Source organism: Podarcis erhardii, assembly GCF_964252035.2.
Source record: "Podarcis erhardii genome assembly, chromosome: 4".
Taxonomy (NCBI): Eukaryota; Metazoa; Chordata; class Lepidosauria; order Squamata; family Lacertidae; genus Podarcis; species Podarcis erhardii.
The window spans coordinates 30,355,827-30,377,716 of NC_138508.1; the positions used below are offsets into that span (position 1 = coordinate 30,355,827).

At 42.5% G+C, this 21,890-nt stretch overlaps 1 protein-coding gene across 4 annotated transcripts in view; it reads right to left on the reverse strand.

Annotated features, from left to right (window-relative positions):
- DCLK1 (doublecortin like kinase 1) overlaps positions 1 to 21,272 on the reverse strand; it is a 208,010-nt gene extending 186,738 nt beyond the window's left edge. For 2 of the 4 annotated variants that reach the window (XM_081860334.1, XM_081860336.1), the window contains exons 1-3: positions 20,866 to 21,270; positions 12,609 to 12,998; positions 648 to 994 (exon numbers count right to left, since the gene is read on the reverse strand). In XM_081860334.1, coding sequence (XP_081716460.1) covers positions 648 to 994; positions 12,609 to 12,984 — 723 coding nt within the window. In that variant the 5' untranslated portion in view covers positions 12,985 to 12,998; positions 20,866 to 21,270. Of the gene's footprint in view, positions 1 to 647; positions 995 to 12,608; positions 12,999 to 20,865 lie in introns of all 4 variants that reach the window. The other 2 variants (XM_081860335.1, XM_081860338.1) reach the window with 2 other exon arrangements.
- Between the last annotated feature and the right edge of the window lie 618 nt (positions 21,273 to 21,890).

Consider the following 21,890-nt stretch of genomic DNA (forward strand, 5'->3'; position numbering starts at 1 on the left):
AGCTGGAGAAAGGAAAGGCAAACGTGTTCAGAACTGTAGAATGAAAAGGAGCCCAGTACAAGAGGTAGCAGGGGGACTTTCCCCCAAATAGCAGTAACGTTCATACTGGTGATAATGTCTACACTGGCCGTTGTCTTATAGATGACATAATACAGCATAAAACACTTGAGAAAATATTTTATGGTTGCTGCTTAAGCAGTTGTTGAAATATGTTGAGCTTTTCTTGCATTGTATAACACACACACACAAACACACACACATATTAAAATAGTAATTCAGTAATTAAATTCAGCTGAGTATTGCTATTTTTTTATTGTTTTAAACTTAAAAACACATCAACATGTTTTATAACTTGATTTTTTATAACAAGGTATGAAATTGTATGCTTTAGAAATGCAATATTTAGTTATTTATGTATCTGAATTCTGAAAATAACTAACTAAATTTAAAGACTAAAGTTAAAAATAACTACTTTGTGAGGTGTAGAATTTTGCAAGGTGTTAAGTATGGCTTAGGTCCTTATTACATCAAGGCTGCAAGATCTTTGGCCAGAGAAAAGGGAGTTTTCATCAAAAGAGCCACCAGATCTAGCTAGACTTTTGTGAGGTTGTTGTTGTTTAATAAGGTAGCTTAAGCTATTCTCTTACCTGTTTCCCATCCAGTGTGTACAGGCGCTTAACTACTCCGGAATCCAGTTTGATGGCATCAGTGATATCAGTGAGAACCTGCTCAAATGAATGTGCTGTCTTCTTGTTAAGCAGAATCCGGACTGCTTTACGGGGCTTCACACCACTCCTGATGATTGTGACCAGTTTAGGCCTAATGAAATCCTTGTTCTCCTTCTGGTCTGAAGGGCTTCCTTTGGCCGAGGCAAGAGAGGCCACTGTGCGGGCAGCGGAGGTGGTTTTCACATTCACTGACCAATTGGGATTTACATTCTTTGTGTACTCCAGCTTCTTGAAGGGCTCTATCGAACCACACACATAGCTCTCTCCTAAGAAAAAGAAGGTGCAGATCATTAGCTCAAATGTCATTTCCTATTGCAACATATATGTCTTTTAGAGTGAGTACTCTCCATTTTACTTCTGACAACCTAAGCAGAAAATGTAGGCATACAACTGTTGCAGAGGGTGGGGTGATTAATAAAATCAATCCTCCTGCCAGACTGGGAATATCCCCTCACTCACACAGTTTAGGATATTCCACCATTCTTCAGCAGAGTTTCTTTTCTTTCAGCAAAGTAAGCAGCTCACATATATGTCAAACAAAGCTTTAATAATAAAGAAAACTGTAACACAATAACATACTGTCTGAGAGAAACTAAAACAACTTGAGGTAAGAAACAAAAATGACAGTTGGTCTCTCTAATGGAACTTAACTGAACACACAAAGGGAGGGGCCGATTCCGGAGCACAACACAAAAGCTACCAGATGCCAGACATTCTACTATTCAAATTAGGCCCCCGTTTTTCCCCTAACAACTACTACTACCTATGTCTCAGAGGCATTTCCTTTTTATAATAAATAAATAAACTACCCTGATTGTTCTGTGCATTTATCAGTCATTGCTTTGGGGCAGGGGGGTCTTTGGGCCAAAAAGTAGTATACAAAACAATAACATAAACCACAGCTTATCATGCTGTGTGAATGCAGCCAATGTTATCTGAGAAGCCATAATTGGTTCCTTTAATTGTTACTCTTAAAATTTAAAACTGATTTTAAAGGAGAAAAAGGAAAGCACTGCAAGCCAAGTCTTAAGCTAAATAAAGACTAGTATGAACAAACAGAAGGCACTGCTGCCTTGGGCTTGTTTGTTTTTTAGTGTCTGTCCTAATATATGCAAAGATAAACAATAATACATATTTTATAACGGTAACATACACTTGCACACCTTCCTGTTGAAACAATGGTGTAAGTTGTTAATGTTTAGGAGCTGGCTCCCATGAAGAATTTTTTAATTATTAGTTATTATTTATTTGCTGCATTTCTATCCCACCTTTTTCTTCAAGGAGCTCAAGGTGGCATACATGATTCTCTCCCTTCTCATTTAAACCCCACAACAATCCTGTGAGGTAGTTTAGGCAGGAACTGGCCCAAGTCCACCCAGTGAGCCTTTCTACACCACACTAGATCCAAGAGTTTCAATATTGCAGTGCGATATGAGAAGAAAAGCAACAGCATGGGTATCTCTTCCAAACCCTACCAAAGAAATACGGCAGGCAAAATAAACCTTACGAGCGGGAAATACTTTTCTAATTAATATAGGATTGACAGAAAACTTTCCCCCTAAATTTTTTAGTTCTAATAGAGAGCTCTATTTTTGGAAGGCAATGTTAAGCTCCTTTTAATATCCAGTTTATTCTGGTGAAAGCCTTGCACAACATGAAGGCCAAGTGATGAACTGTAGTAATGATCCAAGAATGATCAAACGGGACATATTCTCTTTTATCTGTGTCTCTATCCAGCATTTTTAGCCCCAACAATTCAATTGCCACAAGGTCAAAAACCACATAAGTGTTCCCTTCTTTGTATGCAAAATGAGTCATCCACAGATTTTATTGATTTGGAAATACCATTTCTTGTTTTTGTCAGTAGTGCTTTCTTAAAAGTGCTTTACCAATACTTTTAGTGTACTGATGCAGGGGAGGAGAACTCATTTTGACCCATTGTATTTTATGTACCATTAGACAGTTCTTTCTTTCTTTTTCTTTCTTTTTACTGGTCACTGACAAATACAGTGGTACCTCTGGTTATGAACTTAATTCAATCTGGAGGTCCGTTCTTAACCTGAAACCGTTCTTAACCTGAGGTATCAGTTTAGCTAATGGGGCCTCCTGCTGCCGCCATGCCACTGGTGTGCGATTTCTGTTCTCATCCTGAGGTAAAGTTCTTAACCCGAGGTACTACTTCCGGGTTAGTGGAGTCTGTAACCCGAAGTGTGTGAAACCCGAGGTTTGTAACCCGAGGTACCACTGTAGGTCTGAAAGACGGAAATACTTTTTGCAACAGCCTAGTTAGCATTGTTGAAGTGACCCAACGGCAGTATTCAAAAGCCACTAAAAAAGGAGTGCCAATATATTTTGAATCAACAAATTACCCCCATTAGGTTTGTGCAGTTATTTAAACTAGTGAGGGTTCTTACAGTCTAATTCTACTGTGGTTCCACTGGTACCAAGTGCTGGTTTGGTCCCCTATGCTGAGGCAGCCACCACCTCTAAAGCAAACAAATAAAAGCCACACCAGAAACTGAGTCTAACTGGAAGCTAGTCCTTCTGTAAAGCATTGGATAAAAGACAGTCAATGGGTCTCCCTTGGGAAGAACTTCCATAATTTTTAGAGCCATCACTAAGAATGCTTCATTGCACACCCCTTCCTGATCTTAACTGACACATGGATGATGTTTCCAGTAGGCCATCCCCTGTCAGTTTTAAAGGGCTCACGTAAGTAGTGTTTTCCCCTAAGGTATGCAGGACCCAAGTTGTTTAGGGCATTCAGAAATCATCAATGTCACTTTGAATTGTGCCTAGGAGCAAACTATACGAGTCATATTTTGCAGCATGTAAATGCTTCACTTCCAAGCAAGGTCTGCTAGATATCAAAGCAAAAATATCCTGTCATCTAAATGACAACGCAGGAGAAGAAAAATCTCAATTGATAAGAAAAGTCTGGCAAGAAAGTAGGCTGAATAATTGTACTACTAGTCAACTGTTGCACAGAAGATTCTCCCAAGGTGGGAGGAAACAAACAAACCATTTAACAGTTGCTAATCAAGTGTCATGTTTTGATTAGAATATTAATAGCTCGTAGAGATTTAGAAGACTCTATCTACCTTTCACTCACAAGAGACATACAAATAAGATAAAGATACATCACAGCAGAAAATTCACCCAATAGAGAACTGGCCGCCACGGCAAAGGCGGGGACCCACCAAAAATCACAGGCGGGAGAAGCCTGTGAACATGGGATTCGGCTGGCACCTTTTGCGCCTCCCCTACTCGCAGGGAAACCCGGTTTCGGGGATCCGGAGCGACATGGGGTGAGCGGCGCGGTGCTTTGAATTGACTGCTTCTTTCACGGAGTGAAGCCGCATAGCTGTTGTCAGAGAGCGCTGACTTTTTCCTGTGGACAATTTGATCTTAAAACAACTACCCGTGAGTAGAATGGAAAATTGGATTTTTAAACGTCTTAATTTGGCACCAAAACGGGGAGGTTTAAAACAGGAAGTCCGCCTTCCCCTTTTGTAAATAGACTGAAGCAAAGAGGCTGCAAGCTAAAGTCCTGGAAAGTCTTCTGTAAAGGATTAAACCTCCATCGGTTAAAATCATTAAAGCCCCCCCCCCCCTTGGAAGCAGGAGAAGGGGGGGGGGATTTTGGATCGTGTAAGCCTGCAGGAGAGAGAGTGAAGAAAGATAAATTACCACCGCTTCGAACCTGGAAAAGGGCTGCTAGTAAGACTGACGTTTTGGGAAAGTTCATTGACTGTGAATAAAACGTATGTGGACAGATAGCTAAATAAGAGAAATATATTGTTTCCATTGTTTCCTTCTGTGTTTAAAAAGGAGTAAAAGTAACCGAAAATTGAAACTAATTTTGTTGCTTGAACTGTGTTTAAAAGGATTGATACAAATAGAAATTGTTTCCCTCTAGAGGGAGCCTTTGAAACTGTTACAGGAGTGGAGCTGGGGTGATTACCAGCTGCAGAGATAAAAAACTGTGAGAACCAGGGATTGACCTTGGATTGGTAAGAATGTCGACAGAAGAAGCCTTGGTGATTGAATTATGCAAGATAAGTGCCTCATTGGAACAGCTTCATAAGAAGATGGATGTGATGACTATCAAAATTGACAATTTGGGACAAAAAGTGACTGATTTGGGACAAAAAGTGAACATCTATACAGAAACTATTCAGGAATTGTTTCAGGAATCTACTTTGACATGGCAAATTGTTGAGAAGGCAAGGGAGGAAGTTGTTGTTGAACCTAAAGTAATACAAGTGGAGAGAGTCCCAGTCTTACAGAGGCAATTTGATGAATATAAGTTGTTGCCTTCTATGACTGAATTTAGAGAAAGTCAGATTTTGAGGATTGGAACCCTGCTTGGATTTGAGAAGGAAAGTTGGATAGATTCCCTCATGCAGGGATGTACTGACCTTTGGGATTTGGACTTGGGCCAGGAGGAGATTGGAGTTGTGGGGACTTTCAGTTTTGGAGGGATTTTGAAACATGTCCTGAAACATCTTTTGGACTTTAGTGCTAACTACGGAGATTTGGCTGACCTGTCGAGAAAGAATAAAAATATTGCTAGGTTGGAGCCTCCCCGAGATCTACTCCTTGGCATCAAAGGAAGGAAATTAAGAACAAGATCAACAGAAGACAAAGTAAAGTGCATGTATAAATATGAAGAAGATCCGCAGAAGGGACTTGGAAAAGAGTTTAGAGCCTCGGACAGAAGATCACCAGGTTGATGAACCATATGGAATAGACGGAAAGGACTGGCAGAATCCGAGACCAGGGAGAAGAGATGGTGGAAGAAGATTGGAAAAAGTTTAAAGTTTATTTATAGAAATATTGTAAAATTAATGAGTGTTAGAAAAATGTTGGAATGAAATTATATGGCTTTAGTAGAAATGTTATAAGGAGTTAAGTATAAATAAGTATTATGGTATTAATGGAAGATAAGGTTAAAATAAGTTAAGTTAATTATATGACAGAAAATAGAGAAAGAGGGAAAGGAATTGCTGAAATAATTAATAGAAGTGGAATACAAAAAGGGAGGTGAGAGGAGGTCGATGAAACGAGGGAATGAAAGATAGGGCATTGAAACGGTATGATGCATGTTTAACTTTTTTATGTTTAGTTTAATGTGTTAATGTTGTGTTGTGTATTGTATATTGTATTGTATTGTATTGTATTCCTTTTGCCTTTTTTCTCCTTTTTTCTTTTCTTCTTTTTTTTGGTAAGATTTAAAAGTAATAAATATTATTTAAAAAAAGAAAAAGAAAATTCACCCAACAGAAAGAATGAGCTTACAAATTTTGTTCAGACACAAGCTGTAGCTTCAGAACATACTGGGCTTGCTATTTTTCATGTTTTCATGTTTGAGATCAAATTATTAATGGTGAAATCCAATGGCATCTGCTTCCTGGCAGAATAGACAGCATTGGTGGAGCGGATTCTCCTTCCCCTTGCAGTCCTGCAGACCAGATTTTGGGTGGAGAGAAGGGAAAGTCCATTCATGCAGCATTAAGATCTCCCGCTAAGTGTATTCACTCCCTTAAATTTGGTATTCATTTGACTGACAAGTTCAATTGTCTTTTTAAAGTTGGAATTCTTATTCTTCAGGGAGCAGAGATTGGAATTTTATTACAAGAGGTTGCTTTTCCCCCACACACAGTGGGTTGCCATTAGCATAGAGTGCAGCCATCAAGAGATGCTGCTTATTGTTTCCGACTCAACATTCAGCCAGTCTGTCTAGGTTAAAGGAAAAAATAACTCTGAACACCTGCAACAGCACTCTCCCGAGAACCATTAATTAATAATTACATCTATGGGACTAACAGTGGGGCATGCTCACCAACCATGGAAGAGCACACACTTCCAAACCGTTTCAGCGGTATCTCTAAGTAGCTGTCCAATAGGTTCACTCTTGTTTGGAAGGAATCGGATACCATTAGAAAGATTTCAGTGGTCTCTTGTGCTTTTTATACAGCAATGATGTGGCGGCCCTTAGAATGCTCCATTGATCAATATTTAATGGAACATCACTCCTTTCTGCTCTCTAAAGAAGTGTTTTTTGTTTTTTTTTTGTCCTCTTTGCTTCGCATCTATTATATTTTCTGTCAATCAAAAGGTTTCCTTGGGGAACAAGCAAGGAGGATAGTTCCCACCCAAGTAAGAGCAGCAACTGGAACATGTCTAATACAAGAGTTTGGCTGCCCAGAATAAGAAGCTCTCTCTTAACCTAAGAAGTCAACCAGATCAAATAATGCGCTAGACCTCGTTATAACAGCCAGAAAAATATAAAGGACCTTTCAAAATTTACAAATGAATAGCTATTTCACATTTGTTGCATGGGATCCAGATTATCCTTCTTTAAAATCAATGTCAAAGATGGCACAGTTTCCCAGCATTCAACCTATCAAAATATTATAACAGCTGGGAAAATTTAGAATACGGTTATACACTTCCTGGATAATGCCTATAACATCACTTATGACAAATCCTCTAATGCCAGTACCTATTATCTTAAACAACACTGCTCAGCCTGCAAAATGGGAACTTGCAAAACCAAATAGTTTCAAGGCACAATAAAAGGGTCCTCTTTTTAGCTTCACTTCAGCATAGCATTCACATATTGGCCTAATGCATATGTTACTTGAACTGGTGCAGCCAGGGCTGGCCCACCCATGAGGCAAGGTGTGGTGACAAGTGGCAGAACCCATAGGAGCAACCATAGATCCTGATTTTATTTATTTCATAAAATTTATACCCCACTTGATTGGAAAAGGGGGGAAAAGAGAAACCCTTAAAGCAGTTTACAAAAAATGCAGATCTTAATTCCCTCTTGTTCCTGATATAGATCTTCATTTACCCCTTCTTCCCAAGCAGGCAGGAGGACACCATTTTGTGGTTTGTCTCAGGCTCCAAAATGTCTTGGGAAGCACTAAAATGTCTTGGGTACAGCTGCCATTCCAATTGTGGCTATTTCTGCACACTCCAGGAATATACCATCATAGGATTCTTTATTGGGGGGGGGGTGTAATCTGGAGATCATCTGTGGGTCCCTTTCAAACATGTGTTTTTATATCAGTAAAGTGGGGTTCTTCAGAAAGAGGAGCTGCTAAAGGGGTCACATTAGCCTCAGTTTAGTTAGTATCTCTAGCCAAATATGTGAAGTATCTCTTACATGACTAAGGAGTACAGGGAACTGATAACCACAGAAGCTACGAGCTGGAGATGCTTCCAGAAGGCAGGCACCTTCTCCAGCTGGAGGAGATGTTATCAGCAAGTGCAAGAGAAGAACAGACCTGAGCCAGTCTCATCTGGGGCTGGGAAGAAAGAGAGGCTTGGCCTGCTCTCTGTCCCGAAACCAAAGCTTATGGCATTTGCAGGGGGCTTTCTAGAAATTCAATTGGGGAGCAAGATCAGTTGGGAGCATTAAGACTGCGAAGCCTTTTATCATATGCTCTGTTCATGCTATCTGTGTAAATAAAACCGTATTATCACAAAGACACCAATGTCTACAGTGACCTTCATTCCAAGGAACTCAAGCCTGAGGTACATGCTGGCACTCCTGAAATCTATCACTGCTCAAAGACCAGGTTGCACATAACAATATAAAAACCTTAACACTCCAGTGTTGCCCAGAATCAGTGCTGGAGGGTACTTGCAATCTCTCGCCATGGCAGGATTCTCTAGCCTAAAATCATTCCTAAAGGTTGGTCCAGTGTCAAAACAATAATACAGTAAAAGCTCAGAAAGAGGAGGAAGAGAGAGAGAGAGAGAGAGAAACATTCTCCACTACCTAATATTTCTGAAGGGTTTCGGCCCAGAGACAACTTTACCACAGTCAAAGAAGCACTGGTAAGATGAGATTGTGTGTATTGCTTTAGGTAACAGAGGAAGCATCTTAAAAAGCAGAGACATCACCTTGCCGACAAAGGTCTGTATAGTTAAAGCTATGGTTTTCCCAGTAGTGATGTATGGAAGTAAGAGCTGGACCATAAAGAAGGCTGATCGCCGAAGAATTGATGCTTTTGAATTATGATTGTTGGAGGAGACTCTTGTGAGTCCCACGGACTGCAAGAAGATCAAACCTATCCATTCTGAAGGAAATCAGCCCTGAGTGCTCACTGGAAGGACAGTTCCTGAAGCTGAGGCTCCAATACTTTGGCCACCTCATGAGAACAGAAGACTCCCTGGAAAAGACCCTGATGTTGGGAAAGATGCAGGGTAGGAGAAGGGGACAACAGAGGACGAGATGGTTGGACAGTGTTCCCAAAGCTACCAGCATGAGTTTGACCAAACTGTGGGAGGCAGTGGAAGATAGGAGTGCCTGGCATGCTCTGGTCCATGGGGTCACAAAGAGTCAGACACAACTAAATGACTAAACAACAACATTTCTGAAGGGTTTCGGCCCAGAGACAACCACCACAGTCAAAGAAGCACTGGTCAGAACCAGCGTTCGGGTTATATGGGCTGGATACCTAACATCCCATTCAGACAGGTAAATCATTCCTCTCACCTCCAGGCAGAGCTTGGGGCGAAGAAAAGAGAGACTGAGTGTACTGCTTTAGGTAACAGGGGAAGAGAGCCACTAATGAAAAGCTAGAATCAGAGTTGTTGAGTTGGAAGAGACCCCAAAGGTCATCTAAGTCCAAACCCCTGCAATGCAGGAATCACAGCTGACATTGCTGAAGGAGGCTTGGCCATTTCAAAAAGCCAGGCTCTTCTCCCTGTTCTTTGAAAACTGTCAGCTTCAGCAGAAATGTAACTGGAGGAGTGGGACACCACCAAGTGATTTTCCCAACTGTTTAGATGCTACACACAGCTGCAAGCTAATTGTATCTATAATAAACTTGCAGCATCAGTTTAAAAAAGAGAGAGAGAGAATGTAGGAGGAGAACACTGCCATGAACTGTCAGTTTGTGAAATATATTCAGGGGGGAAATATTAATTTATTCTAAATATGTGTTCCTTTCGGGTAGGCCAGGAGATTGATTTCCAGTAAACAGAACTCACTCCTTCAAATTCCAGTAGACAACTGGCAAATGGGGCTAAAGCTAACTCTTTAGGACAGTTTCTCTTTGCAAATGCAGAACGAAACACAGAGTTGACAGCTGGCCACGGCTCAGTGTAAGAGCTCTGTATGTACAAGGTCCCAGGCGTCTCCTGTTAAGGTAGTCTTAGGATGTAACTAGGAAAATAAGCCCTTGCTGTAAACCTTGCAAAGTAGACAATCCTGGACAAAGATAGGAAGAACAGTCTGAAACAGTATAAGGCAACTTTATTATTTGCTAATTCTCAACATTAGTTACAGATGAATAAATGTGTTTTCAGAGCTGGCTTGTTTATGGCACACTTATTTTTCAAGGTGATGGCTGACCAAGCATTGCTGCGGATCAGTTTCACATTATATTCTAATTTGATTACCATACCCTGTTGCACTCAGTTCTCTCCTCTGAACACCAAGATTTTTAATAGATTTTGGCAGCCAGTCAGTACTAACAGAAAAAATTCCATAGCAGGCGATATTAATTTCAAAAATTAATTTAATTTTTTAAAAAGCAACTATGAGGTCTAGTCCCATTAAATCTAATTGCATGATTAAATGTTAGAAGGTTGAAACTCCACTGAACTTTTGATATTTTAAAAATAATAATTAAAAGGACAATCTGCAATATCCAAACAATTTTCTACGACCAGTTGCATGTTTAATTATTTTGCAGCAGTTTTTCTTCACTTTCTTCATTATTTATAATCCCCCCTTGGGTCTAACAGGGTTCTTCAAGACAGCTTACAATAAAAAATTGTATGCCATATTATTAAAAAAACTAGAATGTTCAGTAATTTCGGTGAGTTACTGAAGTTACGGACAGTCTGTTACACCATTCAGCTGACTGTGCTTGTTTCAGTTAATCCATGCATGAAATACCTGAATGTTTCAGCATCTTGAGAGTGAAGGACTTATGTTTGGCTTTCAGTGCTACACAAGTCAGACTTGAGGTGTTTGATCATTGGCTAAGTATAGAAAACACCTTAAGAATAACCAAAATAAATTGAAGCCTGCGAAAGAGAAACACGAGGGGTAGAAACGTAGATAAGAATGATGTTGATATAGGATTTTCCCTGAAGCCCATTTGATTGTGTCCAGAGATGCAGGCATAATAATCAGCAAGAGGAACTGTTACATGTTCTTTGAATTTTAGAGAGAATCATAAGATCGATGCAAGTTTTCAGACATTGGTTTTGCTTTGTGACTTTAAGTATAACTATTGGTTTTATCACATTGTAAGAAGCCTGTAGCTTAAATTGAATAAGGTTCTATCAAAGGGAAAGGGTCAAGACAGCAGGATCTTTGAGTGGAATCTATTTACAAAAACCACTGTCAACTGCTTGTTCCAGAAAACTTGATAATCTAATTTGCTGCTTGACAGTTGCTACTGCATTTCTTACCCTACAAATAAACCACTGTACACACATTGCCCTTTTGGGGGAAAAGCCTGTATTTGTACAATTAGCATTCTGCCACTTTCTATAGCAACTTGGAAAGTTGACTCGCACTTGAAGATCGATGCCAAGGAGTTGTCCAGCAACATCTTGGCAGTAGTTCTCCATGGGGGAAATGCCAATTATGCCCCGCCTATAACTGCTAAATCTAAATCTCAACTTTTAAGTACTCATTTGAGATATTCTAAAGCACACAAGCTTTAGAATAAAGCCTATGCATACCCCCTGCATTTCAGCAGTCTAGTGCAAAAGACAGGACAATGTATTAGGCTGCCGGCAGATCTTAACCAATAAGAGAATATTTTAGGACACTTCCAAGATAAAGCAGTTTGCAGGTAAACATCATACCAGACATACACACACACACACACACACACACACACACACCAGCTCTTTCTTCTGTCTTTTCATTTCAATTTCTCCTCTGATCAGAATTAAGAGACAGTTTTGTTCCCACTTGTTCTCTCTATTGCTTATTTTCAGACATGAGTAGATTTTCAGGCATGAGTGTGGAGAGAGTAACTTGGAGAAACCTCAAGATTTGCAAAAAAGTGGGGGTGGGACCATTATGAAAACAAAACTCCTAACTGGAGGAAACCTACAAATCAACTCAAGGAGGATTGAGCAAACGCAGAGGCCACAGACTTTTGCAATGGGTATGTGGAAGTGGAAAAATCATAGTGCAGTGTACGGTTAGCTGACTGGCACAGAGAAAAGGCATATACTATACTGCAACAGGGTTTACTTATTGGTCCCACTTATTGGACTGTCTTGCCAGCATGGTGCATGCTCTAGTTATCTCCTGCTTGGACTACTGCAATGCGCTCTACGTGGGGCTACCTTTGAAGGTGACCCGGAAACTCCAACGAATCCAGAATGCAGCAGCTAGACTGGTGATGGGGAGCTTCCACGGAGACCATATAACACCAGTCCTGAAAGACCTACAGTACGTTTCAGAGCACAATTCAAAGTGTTGGTGCTGACCTTTAATGCCCTAAATGGCCTCGGCCCAGTATACTTGAAGGAGTGTCTCCACCCCCATCGTTCAGCCTAGACACTGAGTTCCAGCGCAGAGGGCCTTCTGGCAGTTCCCTCACTGCAAGAAGCGAGGTTACAGGGAACCAGGCAGAGGGCTTTCTCGGTGGTGGTGTCTGCCCTGTGGAACGCCCTCCCATCAGATGTCAAGGAAATAAACAACTATCTGACTTTTGAAAGACATCTGAAGGCAGCCCTGTTTAGGGACGTTATTAGTGTTTGAGGTTTTATTCTGTTTTTAGTGTCCTGTTGGGAGCCACCCTGAGTGGGCAGGGTATAAATAATAAATTAATTTATTATTATTATTATTATTATTATTATTATTATTATTATTATTATACTGACCTTCCACCAGCTGGTCTAAGGTGGTAATCTTCCTGACTCCATCAATGGTATAGATTGTTCTCACACCCTGGGGCAGATTGACATTATCAGAGAGAGTCCGAGTCAGATCAGCCAGCAGGGCCTCGAAAGATCTAAACCGGTCAGGAGAGATGGCATATACAATCCCTTTGAAATAGCGGTCCCCGTTGCGATAGAAGCGGACTTTCTTGGCTTTCTTCTCGGAGCTGAGGGTCTGTAGGGTGCGGGTGCGGTAGAAGCTGCAGTGGGCACTGTGGGTCGGGCTAGGCAGGCCGTTCACCCGCGACCCTCGGCTGTAGCGCTGTGCTTTGTCGCGCTCGTCAAAGTGTTCCAGCTCCATATCTCTCCCAAAGGACATCTTGGAAAGTTAATCTGGAAGGGGCGAGAGAGCAGACGTGGCAGAGACTGATCAATATGCACTGTAATTATGCAGCAACCATATTAAAACACCGAGGATTTAGGGCTCTGCTACAACCAACCTGAATTTGGCCAACTCTTCCCGCACTGCAAGAATATTTATACACTGCTTAATGGCAATTAAAGAAAAACTCTGAAAGTGGCTTGTAGAAAATGTTATAAAATATTCATTAAAAGCAGCCATAAAAAACAGACTTTTTAAAAAGTAGACATAATAAAATTATCAGAATATAGATAAAAGCCAATTGATTAAAAAAAAAAGATAAAATAAATGCATATAATTAAAATTCATGTCTGAGTAGGCTTGCCTAATCAAAAAATGTTTTTAGCAGGCATCAGAAACAATAAGTGCATAATATCAATGGGCAGGGAGTTCCAGAGACTGCCACGTTATTATTACCACTAATATTATTATTATAACTGAAATTATATACTGCCTTCCACTTCAAGACGTAATACCAAGCCAATAGCAAAATAATAAGAATAAAACCAATTGAAAAAATACAGCTACCCATAATTAAGATACACAGTAAAATTATAGTCTTCTCGCAAGTAAGGAACGGACATTATGTGTGGCCCTTGTAAGAGGATTTAGCTTACTATAGAAAGGCATGGGCTACCAGGCACCAGCTAAGCAAGGGAATGGAACAGGCTATTTTACATTAGATAGCACATAAAAACAGGGTGGAGGGTCATTCTTTATTCATTATTGGCTTAACAACCAATCTTGCATTTTTATTAAAATAAATAAAATGTTTGCTCTGTCTCCCAAGCACATACACACAAAAAAGGTGCCTGTCTGCACCTCAGTGAGCCTTGAGTTACTTTCTGTTGTATTACCAGCAGTAGCTGAGATTCTTGCTAAATGAGACTCTATCAAGCCTACTAGAAAGGACTTAAGCACAACTCTGCTCAGCACAATCAAGATACAGATTTTACTCAGGTGCTGCTGCGATTCCAGACTTATTCTCCAATTTAATGGACTTGTGGATTTGCCACAATTTCCCCAGACTTTAATGGAGAACCTAATCACCAAGAAAGTGAGTCTTTCAAGATCTAGCGCATTCAATTCAGGACTGGGGCATAATCCAGCAGTGCGGTTTTGCAGTAAAACATATGCAGGACCAATGAAAGCATGCTCAAGAGTAGATAGCTGGCAGTGCAGTCCTATGCATGTCTACTCAGAAGGAAACTCTGTCGAGACTTACTCCCAGGGAACTATGTAAAGAAAGGGGACCCTTTGGCCCTCCAGATGTTCATTTGCCCTGGACATTGGCCATTTCTGCTAAGGCTGATAAGAGCTGTGGTTCTGTAACCTCCGGAGAGCCAAAAATTTCCCACTCCTGCTCTAGATTTTGTTGGCCAGTATGGCCACTGATCAGGTATGATGGGAGTTGTAGTCCAGCGATATCTGAAAGGCCATAGGTTCCCCACCCCAGTATACAGAATTGCAGCCTTATCTGGAAATCTATAGGCTGAGGTTAATTATTATTTTTAAAGTTGTCTTAGGGCAGACTTTGCCAACTTGGTGCCCTCCAGATGTTTTGGACTACAGCTCCCATCAGCCCTAGCCTGCGCATAAATTTAGCAAAGGCTGTCTTAGATCAAGGGTTGCTTCTGTTTGTTGCCATCTAGGTTCACTGACAGTTCAAACTGTTTTCATGGCAAACAGCCTGTGGGTCAGAGACAACTCTGCCTAGACCAGTTCACAGTTGCCATGCATTTGCAGATCCCAAGCCTGTTAGCTATCTCCATTCTTATCTCACTAAATGAAAATTTACTCCCATCTCAACCTGCATGTATACTGAGGTCATCTTTGAAGGTACTCCTACAGGTGTCCCTTTTATCTGGAGCGAGGTGGGTAGTGACTGTCTTCTCAATTGTGATGCCCCACTTATAAACTCCCTTCATTGCTCTGCCCAATTTTGCCTCCACCTCCATCAGGCCAGGGACCCATCTAGTCAAGCATCCTGTTCTCAGTGGCCAACCAGATGCCTACAGGAAACCACATCAGGAGGGCCTCGGTGCAACAGCTCTCTCTCTCGCCACCTGTGACTCCCAGCAATTGGTATTGAGAAGCATCCTGCCTCCAACCATGGTAGGAGAACATAGCCATCATGGTTGGAAGCCGGTGACAGCCTTACCCTTCATGAATCTGCATAATCATCTTTCACAGCTCTGCCCACCACTGGTATATGGTTCCTAGAAGGGTGCCAAGTAAGGAATGTTGCCTTTGGCCTTTGAAAATGGTTCCCCATCCCTGATTTAAAGCAAAGACAGTCATAGAAGAATGGTAGCCTATATAAGGCTCACAGTATATAAAGCCCCCGCCCCATTTCCTTGAAAATGCAGGCAAACATATGAAGGGAGTGGAGACTACCCCAAAAAAGCATTGTTATCCTATACCAAGTTAGGTTATTGGGCTACCTCATTCATCATTATCTAGATCAGAGGTTTTCCCCCTGGGACCACTTGAAAATGGCCTTGGCAGACCACTTAACCATTTTTCTGCCTGTTGTACTGACTGTAATGTGCTGTGCAAGAAGCAGTATGATTTTTAATTATACTTTTATTGCTTCTTTTATTTCTCATATTGTATTTTATTACCATTTGAGTTCTGTGGACTTCAACCTCTAATGCAACAAAATACAATATAAGAAATAAAAGAAGCAATAAAAATGCATTCAAAATCAATATGAATAGTTAATGCAGACATGCCAGAGACCACCTGAATGAATCTTGCAGACCACTGGCAGTCCATGGGCCACAGTCCGAGAACACTTGTAATAGATGCTGTCCAGATCAGTGCAATCTAACTGGCAGCAGCTCCCTAGGATTTCAGACAGGGATCTTTCCCGCTCCTACATGGAGATACCAGGGATTAAACCTGGGAACTTTTGCATGGAAGGTTGGTGCTCCAGCACTGAGCTGCAGCTCTTCTCCATAGGGAGGTACAGGCCCCAGGGTAAAGCCCTGGCAAAGCAAATGTATGTCCTACAGGGTTTCACTTGCCTATTCCTCCCAGGGTACAGAAATAATACTAGAGTAATGCTTCAGTCTTCAGAAGGGAGAGCCATAGGGACAAATTCCCACTCAGCCATGAATGAGCCTCATTTGAGGGTTTATCCAAAGCAGTGCTACATGAATAAACACCGTCCAACTTTTTCAGACCCAAAACCTGAACGTGCATCTTCCAGGATGCATTCCTGGGTGCGTGACGTGACCAGTGCCTCGCTCTCAGTCCAAAAAAGGCACCTTTTCAGGACAAGAGAACAATATGAGAATATGTGAGATCATGGTGCCCAAAATGGCCACCATGACCTCACAAGAAAAAACAGGATGTCCTGTTTTTTCCGGGGCACTTGGCAATTATGTGAACGTTTCTACTTGCACAGGAGAACATTCTCCACCTTTCCTTCTCAGGAGTGCCCCCTAAATCTGTCCTGGGCTCTTCCACAATCCCTTGGAGAAAATTTAGGAAGGGTGTGGGGTATATGCAGGAAGAAAGTTCTATTGTGTAAGCAGAAAGACTTGTACCAACAGGACACATTGGTGAACCCCACCCTTGACAACCTTGGGCCAGTCACTATCTCTCAACCTAACCTACTCCACAAGGGTTTATGAGGACAAAATGGGGAAGCAGGAGAACCATGCACTTTGAGCAGGACATGTAAATGTAATAAATAAATAAATAAATAAGCCTAACATACTAGGATGTAAGGTCCAACTACATATGCAACAGTATCAGGTGATAAACTTTTCCTGGACTGTACCAATTCAGACAGCAGGTGGGAACGCTGTGTCACCTTTATGGAAAAATAATAGCACCATCTAAAAATATACCATACGAGGGTAAAGCCTGGGATTGGGGGAATTTTTGACTTTGATTCTCCCAGTTTCTCATTGTTCCACTCATAAATTCTGTTCTCCATATTTCCACATCAGTCTGTGAAAATCCCATAAGAATCCACCAGTATTTCAGGGCTAATTTCTCCTAGCATACATATTTTGTACGCATTTTTGCCTAATGTACACATTTTTGCTAATCAATTTATCCTGATCTAATGCATTTTGTATGTTATTTCCATTCAAATATGCATTTTCATGCATACCTTACCCTAAAATATACATCTTTGTATACATTACTTGTTGGGAGAACTGTACTGCAAAATTCAGAGAAGTGCAAATTTCAAAGTATGGCTGTGTTTCATTTTCATATATTGTTTTTAAAAGTGCAAATGTAGGCAGGTTTGCTTTAAGTGCAAACTGAACTGAATTTCTTGCCCATCCCTAGCAAAGCCTAAGTTAAATCCTTCTCGCTGGTGCACTGCATTTTTTACATATAAGGAGGGCTCATTGTCATTGGGGGGTGGGGGATGCATTCAGAAAGGTTCCTCATTTGCAGCCTGAAGTTGTATAATCCATAAAAATCTTAGCATTTGATTCTACTGCATGAGTACATTGGGCCTATGCATCATGGGATTTACTTCTGAGTAGGCAAGCGCAGGATTAAGCTGGAGGATACAAAAAGAAGAACCAGAAGTCCCTATCTATAATAAAAGGGCTATAAATGAGCTAATCTTTTATGTTTAAACCTTCAAAAGTACTAGCCACCACTGGTATTTTTCCCCTTGAAATGAGAAGGAATTATAAGAATTTGGATTAGCATAAACTGCTGCCCAGTTGACAGCTTCAGAATCATAAAATGAATTGACTGATGTCAAAACATACAGGACAATTAAAAATGATGTCAGGATTCTGTCCAAAATGAAACAAACATGTTCCTAATACAGTACATATATTAAAACATTGCAATCATTTTATTATACAACCGTCTTTCCCCCAGGATCTATTTAAGGCATTTTGAGAATGCCATCTTCCCAGCTATGTAAAGCCTTGCTTGTTAAATAAATAAATCCAGGAATCAATCATTTTGTTTACAGCTGTAGCCTACACTTGCAGCTCTTTTAAAAAGTTGCAAAAATAAAGCACAGCAAAATGTATTTATAGCACAAATATACAAACCTAATTTAAAAGTGTCTTATCCATCACATTGATTTCCCATAAAGAAAGGAAAATAGCAGAACCAGGCAGGCTATATCACTAATCATTAGGTGACAGCTATTTATTGGGGGTGGGAGTGGTAGGGAGAGGAGAAAAGCTATCAGTAGTTTGGGAAACTTAATGTGTTTCTTTGAAAGACCCTCAGATTTCAACAGGACCTGGTTCCACATCATTGTGCTCAAGGCTACAGGTTTCGATGTACCAAAGACATACCAGTAGTGCCCTGGGCCCACGTTTAAAACTAGATTGGCATGCATCCCACCTCAACTTTTAGCATACAGGTAAATAAGGAACACAGGTGTAGGGCTGCTAGATCAAATCAGAGCCCTGTCCAAGCCACATTGATTCATTATTCACAAGAGTGGGGGCTCTACATGCTGAAGGAGGGGGTCCCACTGGTCCTACTCCACCCCAACATCCATGGATGTTTCCATTAGGAATGGAAGCCTATACATGCAAGGATCTATGAAAGCAGGCTTGCCAACTACAGACAACCACACTCAATGTGTGGACACTGAGGAGTGGGACTGGAGAGCTGAACGGGGTTAAAGGTGAGGCTGGTAGTGTGGCCCCATTGCCCTTTCAATGCATGGAAACCCCTTCTTGCATTCAAGAGTGGCTAGCCAGGTGCTTCTGAGAAACTCAGAAGCAAAGTATGAAGGCAGTAATCCTCCTCTGCTGGTGGTCTCTAGCATGTTGCAATCACAGGTGCAGTGCCCCTGAACATGGAGGTTCTATTTTGCCATCATTGCTAATAGCTACCGATAGGCCTGTTCTCCATGAATTTGTCTAAATACTTTTTAAAACTAGCAATCTCTGCATCTCAGAGTGATCCTTAAACGTGTGCTGGTGGGCTTCAAAGTTGAACATATGCCTCCTGAACAGGTGGTGCTCTTATTCCAGACTTCTTATAGCTCACAGTTCACATCTACTTAGCATGAACATCCCATGTTATGGAGATTATCCACCTTAGAATTTGCAAGTTATGGAACACATTTGTTTACCAAAAAAAATAGAGCTACAAGTTTGAAATCCTGTCTAATCACAGATGATGATAACATCTAATCACAGCCACGATGTGGCATTTGAAAGCATGATAGAGGACCAGTTTAGGCCCAAGATCAGACACCAGCATTTTCAAAGCAAACTCCAAATTTTAAACTCCAAAGTGCAGATTTATACAAAACAGCCTGGTACCGTCCTAGTATTATACATGAAAGGCCACAGAAGAATAGCCTTGCATCTGAACGTGTGAGCCTGACTGCATAGGGGAAACACAGTGGTGGGAACTAGCAGAATCCTGCAGAAGATTAAACGCAAATTTTTAAAAATTACAGAAAAAAATTGAAGAATGTTTAGGAGATGCTCTGACCCAGCATGAATAATTTTACTTCAATAGGAAGCTTTAAAGAGGAAATGTGATGCCTTTCAATCACAGCATGGCCATGTCACACCAACTACTGCCACCCCCGCCCCAAATTCTGTGTGTCCATCATGAGGAATAGGCCACAGCTCTCAAGCCACTTAATCCAGAGAAGGTCCATAGACACACACACACACAGCTCAGAATAAACAGTTTAAGGGCGACAGCCTAACAATTAAAATTTGTAGGCAATAAATCACTTTGCAGACCCTAATTGCAAGCTGCTGTATAATGGAACACGCCCAGCTAAGACCTTCATGCCCCTACCATGCACACCACATTCATCGAATGCAGGAAGGCGGCACTGCAAATGCGGGTGGAGAGTTCCACAAAGCAATCAAACACAGCCCCAAATACATGCCACAAATCAATATACAAATCATTCAGAGAAGACTGAACAATAGGCTCCGTTTGGCCAGTCATTAGGAAAAGCTACCATCCTCAGTTACATAATGGGCTTTTAAAAAAAAAATAAAAAGGCATCCTTTAAAATGTGGCTCAAGTGATTAATATAGAATAATAAGCCACGTGGAACACCTCAATGCACAGATGATAATGGACTTCAAAAGAGAATCACCCTGCCCATATATTTGTCTATTTCCTTTCTTCATTTTCTCTCTCTCTCCAAAAGAAAAGAGGTGACACCATCTGCCCCCATGTTAGCAGATGGGGCACGTTGTCCCTGTCTCCGCCTGCACGTTTTCCAAAAAAACCACACCACTGTAGCTATCAATGCATGAAATAAAGGTGTCTCCCCGGCATGCTCAAAGCAAGTGGACTGGATATCAGGATTCTTTTTTTTTTAAAAAAAAATGTAGAATACAGAATTTCCCTAGTGCCTGTGGCCAAATGAGGCAAGAGAAAGCCCAAAGGAGCCGGTTAAAGGGGAGGGAAGGGGGGGGGGCGTTTTGCCTCTGCTTCCACACAATGACAGGCGCCTTCTCCCCTAGACAGAGAGGGAACCTCCTCCTCCCCATCTCAGCTGTAGCCAAGCAGCCCAAAATGGTGCAAAAAAAATCGCAGAGCTCCCCAATTTGGCAAAGCAGGAAAGGGGTTGCTTAGGGGAAAGAGAAAGAGAGAGCGAGCCCCGGAGCAGCCCCCTACCTAACCCAACCCGCATCCTTCCAAGATGCTCATCCCAAGACAATGGGGAGAGGTGTGTGCTGGGGAGGGGGAGGCACACACGCTTTTGACAGCCAGGACCTTTCTTTTTTTGCATTACAGGGACAGAGTCGGCGGGGGCGGGGGGAGGCAAGCGAAAATGCGTCCCCCTCCCCGAGAAAGGCGGGCGGGCGGGCGGGCGGGCGAGGAGCTTCTCCTTTGCGCAGCGCTTACCTGTGCCTTGCAAATCGCGCAGCGTCCCTTCTCGCCTTCCCCACAAGCTCAGGCAGTTGCGCGGGCTGGCAGGCTGGCTGGCTGGCTTGGCGCAAAGGGGGTGGGTACCACCGGCGTCTCTCAGCAGACAAAGCCCAGCTCGGCGGCCACGAGCAGCAGCAGCAGCAGCAGCGCCGTCCTGCTCTCGCACGGAGCTTGGCGGCTGCGGCTGCCTGAGGGAAGGGCTCGGCTGGCTGGCTTTGTGGCGGCTCCCCTCCCGGGCACCCTTCCTGCTGCCTCGCGGGCGGGCTGGCGGGCGGGCTGGCTGGCTGGCTGGCTAACGCGGCGGCTGAGTCGCTCCTGCAACCGCTTCGCCTTTCTTCTCCCTTCAGCCGCTTACGGGGCTCATTTGCATTCTTAGCCCGGCCCTCCTGGAAATGCGGCTCTTCGGGCTGGGCGAAGCGCGAGCGCGGCCTCTGCCCAGAGGGCGGCGCTGTTCCCGCCGACACCGCCCTGCCCCGCCCTCCGCTGCTGGGGATGGTAGCGGCCCGGAGGCTGCAGAAGGCGCCGGAAGGGAGGGAGCCCGCCTCTGTCTTACAGGCTCAAAGAGGAAGTTATAATCCGTCTGGAACGTGGGAAGCATAGAAGTCACCTCCTAGGGGCCAAGGTCCCTCCCCCCCCCAGCAAAATATTTGAGGGGGCTGGTCCCCCCAAAGTTGATGGGCTATTCAAATAGTGTGGGTGCGCCCCATTATGTGATCAGTTATGTGGGGTGGGGCTTACCTGCCCCCTAGTGTCTTATTCATTGGGACGAGACACTAAATAGTGCCTCTGGGCAGGGGTGCCCACTTGAATAAAATGGTTTTTTGTGGAGGGGGGGACTTGCCCCACAAAATCACAATACGCGGCACACACACCATTTGAACGGCAATGCCCATCAATTTGGAGAGAGGGTGACCCTCTCCAGTATTTTATGGGGAGTGGGGCGAAGGGCTCTAGGAGTTGGCACCTATGCCTCTTGAGCATGCGAAGAGAGGCAACGGCTT